Source organism: Podarcis melisellensis, assembly GCF_964234715.1.
Source record: "Podarcis melisellensis genome assembly, chromosome: 8".
Taxonomy (NCBI): domain Eukaryota; kingdom Metazoa; phylum Chordata; class Lepidosauria; order Squamata; family Lacertidae; genus Podarcis; species Podarcis melisellensis.
In genome coordinates, this window is record NC_138540.1 from 20,790,411 (window position 1) to 20,795,670 (window position 5,260).

Below are 5,260 nucleotides of genomic sequence, written 5' to 3' on the forward strand. Positions count from 1 at the left end.
CCATGGCTTTTGCTGATTAATATCCTACAGCCCTTTAAATATAACTGTGAGAAGGGCGTGTGTGTTATTGTTCTGTTCTTTTGGTTTTAATTATCTTCTGTGTTTTATCTTGTATTTTATTCTGTGAACTGCCCTGAAATCTTTTGAATGAACAAACAATTGAATGGGTCTAGCAACTCCGACCAGGTCTAATGTTGGATATAATGCTGAGTCAGACCCATGGAAGTGAATGGACACAACTATCTTAAGCCCATTGATTTAAATGGCTCTACAGTGGTACCTCGGGTTACGAACTTAATTCGTTCTGGAGGTCCATTCTTAACCTGAGGTACCATTTTAGCCAATGGGGCCTCACCGTGCTGCCGGCCCGTGATTTGCATTCTCATCCTGGGGCAAAGTTCACAACTCGGAGCAACTACTTCTGGGTTAGCAGAGTTTGTAACCGGAAGCATTTGGAACCCGAGGTACCAGTGTACTTGGACAAGGACTAACAATAGATTCATCCTGTTGGGTTGACTCTTGACTGAGAAGGGATACAGCCCCTGGATTTGCCCCAATGGGTACAGATTGTGGGACTCGTCTGGCGCCGCATTGGTTTTTGACCTTCCCCTTCCTTCCCTTGCCAGGTGCGGAGAATGGTTGGCGTCTTGGTGTCCGTCGGCCAGGGCCGCCTCGAACCTTGTCAGGTGCAAAGGCTTTTGGAGATCAGGGACCTGATGGCTTACCCCAGTAACACCATTGCGCCTCCCGATGGACTCTTCCTCAAAGATGTGGAGTACTGCGAAGCTGGTTAGTCTGGGAACCCCCATTTGCTTCTGGGGCGCAGAATCCTTAGCTTAGTAGCCTTGCCTGCAGAAGGTCCCAGGCTCAGCAACCCTCAGCATCCCAGACCCTGTGCAGACTTGTCTCAAGCGCAGGCAGATGAATCGAAAACTGAGCGTGCATCACGCAGCCATCAGGTTGCCCCTGCCTGAAGTGGTCCAGCTCAGAGGCAGATAGAGCATCTCAGGCAAGAAGTAGGTCCTGCGGTGCTGTTTAACACCACACTTTGTTGGAGAACTGGTGTTTGTAGGGTGCAAGGAATTCTTAAAAGTTGGGATTTTTATGAGGAATTCTTTTGTGTTCTGAAGGTTCTGTGATGTGAATTAACATGGCAAAGTCAATAGGCTATTGAATGTGTTGCTTTCAGTAACACCCCCCCCTCTTAAAACTGTCAGCCCCCCAAGAGACATAGGCAGGATCTACAGGGGAGTTTCAGGCAGGCATTTAAGCCATGCCAGCCAAACATCTGTTGGTGTGCAAGGTGGAAAATCCAAACTGTTTCTGTTCTCTGTTGTGGTGTCAGGGTGATGAATTGGATTTTAATTATCACAAGCTGCAGTGTGCCTGCATTTGAAGGACAGAGTGGGGCAGAGATCCTCTTACATGAAATAAAAATCTCCCATTAAAAAGGATCAGGTTGCAGAAGAGGGAGAGACCTCTCTGCCAGAGACCCTGGAGAGCGGCTGCCTGTCATTAGATAATATGGAACCTTTGTTTCACCTGGTATATAAGGAAGCTTCAGTCTCCATATCTCAGAAAGGGTGTTGTGAAGCTGGGGAGGGGGAACCAAATCATCAGTTGCTGGACGTCACAGGAGGGGAGAGGAGTACCCTTGAGAAAAGCTAAAGCATTTCAAGATTTTTAACTTAGGAGAAAAGAAGGGAATGTTGAAGAGTAATTAAAAATGTCTGCATTGTGTGGAAAACATGGATAGAGGGACTCTTCCTTTCTCTCTTTGGCCCCAGCTGCACTATACATTTAAAGCAGAGCCAAACTCATTTTTAGACGATATTTAGATTCTTTTTTATTTGTTTAGATCATACTGCTTCAAACAGTCCTGGCTTCCCCAAAGAATCCTGGAAACTGTAGTTTGTTAAGGGTACTGAAGAGATGTAGCTTTGGGGGGCGGGGGTGTCTCCTAAGAATTCCCAGAGTTCCCTGTGAAGAATTAAGCCACTCGGAGAACTGGAGCTCTGCTTCTTTTTGTCGCTGTTTTGAAAACAAGGCTGGTGGGAAAATACGCTTGAAGATTGGTTGTGATTTGCAAAATTGGGGTGCATTTGTATAGAACTTTTAAGCTCTTCCTGGGCATCAAGTTGTAATAAGCTTGTGCAACAATCTGGCAAGGAAGGTCAGTATCCTCATCTCTCATGTTGCAGAAGGGGAGGCTGGAGGCTTGCCTAAGGCTGTCAAGCAAGTTTGTGGCAGAGATGAGATTCAAACTATGGACTCTTCCCAGTGCTACCAAGTTACACCGGACTCTAGGCCTGTCTTTCCCCTCTTCTTCTCTTTGCAGACTTGGAGATCAGCGAAACGGAATCAGAAGGGCAGCCTAATTGAACTCCCCATGCTGGAACAGAGAGAGGTCAGGGGAGGAGAGCACCCTCTTTCCTGTTATGTGGCCACATGTCTTTAAACCTATTCACATACATACATACGTGGAACACTCTTCAATATCCCATCCCTACAAAACAAACTATATCCAGACATTTGGGGTGAGGGTGTGCTTAGGGCGCAATTACATTTGAACCAGGATTTGAACCCAAAGCTCTTGAACTGGAACCTCAGGCTGTTTTATGCTGTGTAAGACAGAACATGACATCCTGAGAATCTCTGCTTGATTCTTTTAGAACAACACACTAGTCCCTAGTGATAAGCCTGGGAACAGGAGGCGGACTGGGCCTTGCCTGGCCAGTGAGGTCTTGATGCAGCAGAGTGGCTTCAGTTTCGGGGTTAAGCTCTGCCTCTGCCAGGAACTCGCCAGGGGGTCCTTTTTGGCAGTCATTCACTTCAAAGCCTTTTGTGCCTCATCTGCAGAACTGATGTGATCCTTACTGGCCTACCTTAGAGAGCCGTTATGAGGATTACAGCAAGATAGCATGCGTGAAGCCATGTGGGTGCCACATAAATGGGCTATATGTTGATTTTGATTGTGCAAAATAAGCAGCTACTGTTAGCATCTTGCAGAAATTGTTTTTTTATATCCTGTTTTGTGGACCACATTTCCTGATCATCGTTTGTCTAGAAGATAGGGGTAGAAGAGATTGCCAAATTAGTTCAGCTATGTTAGATAATCTTAGTAATAGTTTAAGTTAGATAAACTAGATTAGATAATGCGAAGCTTCCAGTTAGAAACTCAGCACCAGCGGTTTGTATTATCTGCGGTCTCAATTCCTGACCTGCACAATGGGTGACCCAAACGCAACCTGCTGGTGACTTACTAATAGCCCACCATGGGCTTAGTCAATCTCAGCTTTGGGTTCCTGGCTGAGCACTGCAAAACTGATTGGAAAGAGTGTGTGTGCTTGTTTTTAAATGCCTTACACAACACTTTCAAACCAATAGTTATGTAAATTCAACTAACAAATATACCCACAATGTAACTGGCTGTGTTTAACTATATAAATTCTTTATACAACCACTGATTCATTTGTACATATGTGGAACACAAAAGCTTCTGTTTGGACATTACGTATATAAGAACTGATCTATTTGTATTTCCTGTTCTAAATGTTGGTCCTTAATTGCTTCTACTCAACTAGATAATGTGAAAAGAGTTGTGTTTATATGATGTATAAAGAATTTATATAGTTAAACACAGCCAGTTATGTTGTGGATCTATTTGTTTTTAAACGCTTGGCAGGCCCCAGCCGAGATCTAAGGGAGCTGCATTCAGCCCAGCAGCTTTGACCAAGGTGCCCTAATCTGAACAGGCCCTGCTGTGCCTTTGGAGGGGGCCAGTGCCCACACCGCTGGCTGTGCATGCAGCTTGCAGGCTGCTTTTGACTCCACTCTCCACTTCCTGTGACTTTTCAAGACGAAACAGAGTGTGGGAGGAACTTTATTTTTCTCTTCCCCTTTGCAAAAATGCGGAGGTGCCGACTGCTCCTCTCCATCTGAGGTTCAAGAGAGGTGTGGAGTTAGTAGAAGCCCTCAGAGAGGAAACAGTCCTTGGTGGTACAACAGCTGAAGACTGGCAGCCCAGGATAAGAGACTGGTAAGTTGTCACACACCCCCTTCACCCACTTGATGGGTTGCTTCATAAAGTTGATAGAGATGGTGATGCATTAATGAAACGCAAGTCGGACTTCGTTAGAATGACACAAGGGTGGACTCTCCATTGATGTGGTGAGCTCTTCTTCCTTGGAGTTTTTTTAAATGCAGGTTTGATGACCCTCTGCAAGGGATTCGGAAGCTGTGATTCATAGAACTCTACAGTTCTATGATTCTCTGTTCAGGTTTGCAGTCACTCTGTTCCATCATCTCTCAAAAAAAAAAAACCAGCCCCACCCAGTCAACATTCTGTAGCTTTTGAGCATCTTCAGTCCCGATTCAACGGTTTGGGGAGTTAGAAAGATAGGAAGCTGCCTTATGCAGTCAGACCATGGGTCCAGCTGGCTCAGTATTGTCTACACTGGGTGGCAGCAGCTCTTGAGGGTTTCATGCAGGGAATTTCCCCCAGCCCTACTTGGAGATGCTGTTGGGGTTTGAGCCTGGAACTTTCTGCATACAGGGCAGGCGCCACACCACTTTGACCCCTTGGGATCTTGTCCCCTTCCTTGGTGATCAAATTTTGAGGCCCCTGTATGCCTGCTGATAGCTCCCCTTATGGGTGAGGCTGTTTTGTCCATGTTTAAGAGTGTCACTCACCCACTGAACACCAGAACTAGAAGAAATGATGAGCACGGCCCCAGATTGATCAGACCGAGGGGTTCATCTAGCAGTCTTCAGCTTACAACTGCATTCAGCTGTGTAATGATAAGTTTGTGGTGGAGAAGGTAATCAAAGGCTACCAGTCACAATGGCTGCATTGTACCTCCACTAATGGAGGAGTGACAGTTGCTGCAAACTACGGGAGTGGAGAGTCGTGCTCAGTTCCTGTTTGCAGGCTTCCCAGAGGCATCTGGTTGGCCTCTGCGAGAGCAGGGTGCTGGACTAGGTGGGCTTTTGACCTGATCAAGCTTATTCTGTAAAACTGAGATTGCAGCACAGAGCCCAAGCAGCTTAGCTTGATGCAAAGTTGCGGCCCTCTTGATAACGTCTTAACGTTCTTCTCTTTCTGCTTTGACAGTTTTGCTCTTCGCTGGGTCAGCTCTGCTCACAGGCAAAAAGCTTGCACATCTTTAGCCCACCACAAAGATCTCCTTAACTCCAGCTGCCCGCTAAAGACCCAAGGCTCTGACTTTGAACCGCGTACCACCTTGGGAAATGTGAAGGG

At 46.3% G+C, this 5,260-nt stretch overlaps 1 protein-coding gene across 3 annotated transcripts in view; it reads left to right on the forward strand.

Annotated features, from left to right (window-relative positions):
- Window positions 1-2,703, forward strand: part of PUSL1 (pseudouridine synthase like 1) — a 58,416-nt gene extending 55,713 nt beyond the window's left edge. For all 3 annotated transcript variants that reach the window (XM_081923837.1, XM_081923838.1, XM_081923836.1), the window contains exons 7-8: window positions 627-789; window positions 2,339-2,703. In XM_081923837.1, the coding sequence (XP_081779963.1) occupies window positions 627-789; window positions 2,339-2,382 (207 nt within the window). In that variant the 3' untranslated portion in view covers window positions 2,383-2,703. The remainder of the gene's footprint in view (window positions 1-626; window positions 790-2,338) is intronic.
- The last annotated feature ends 2,557 nt before the right edge of the window (window positions 2,704-5,260 follow it).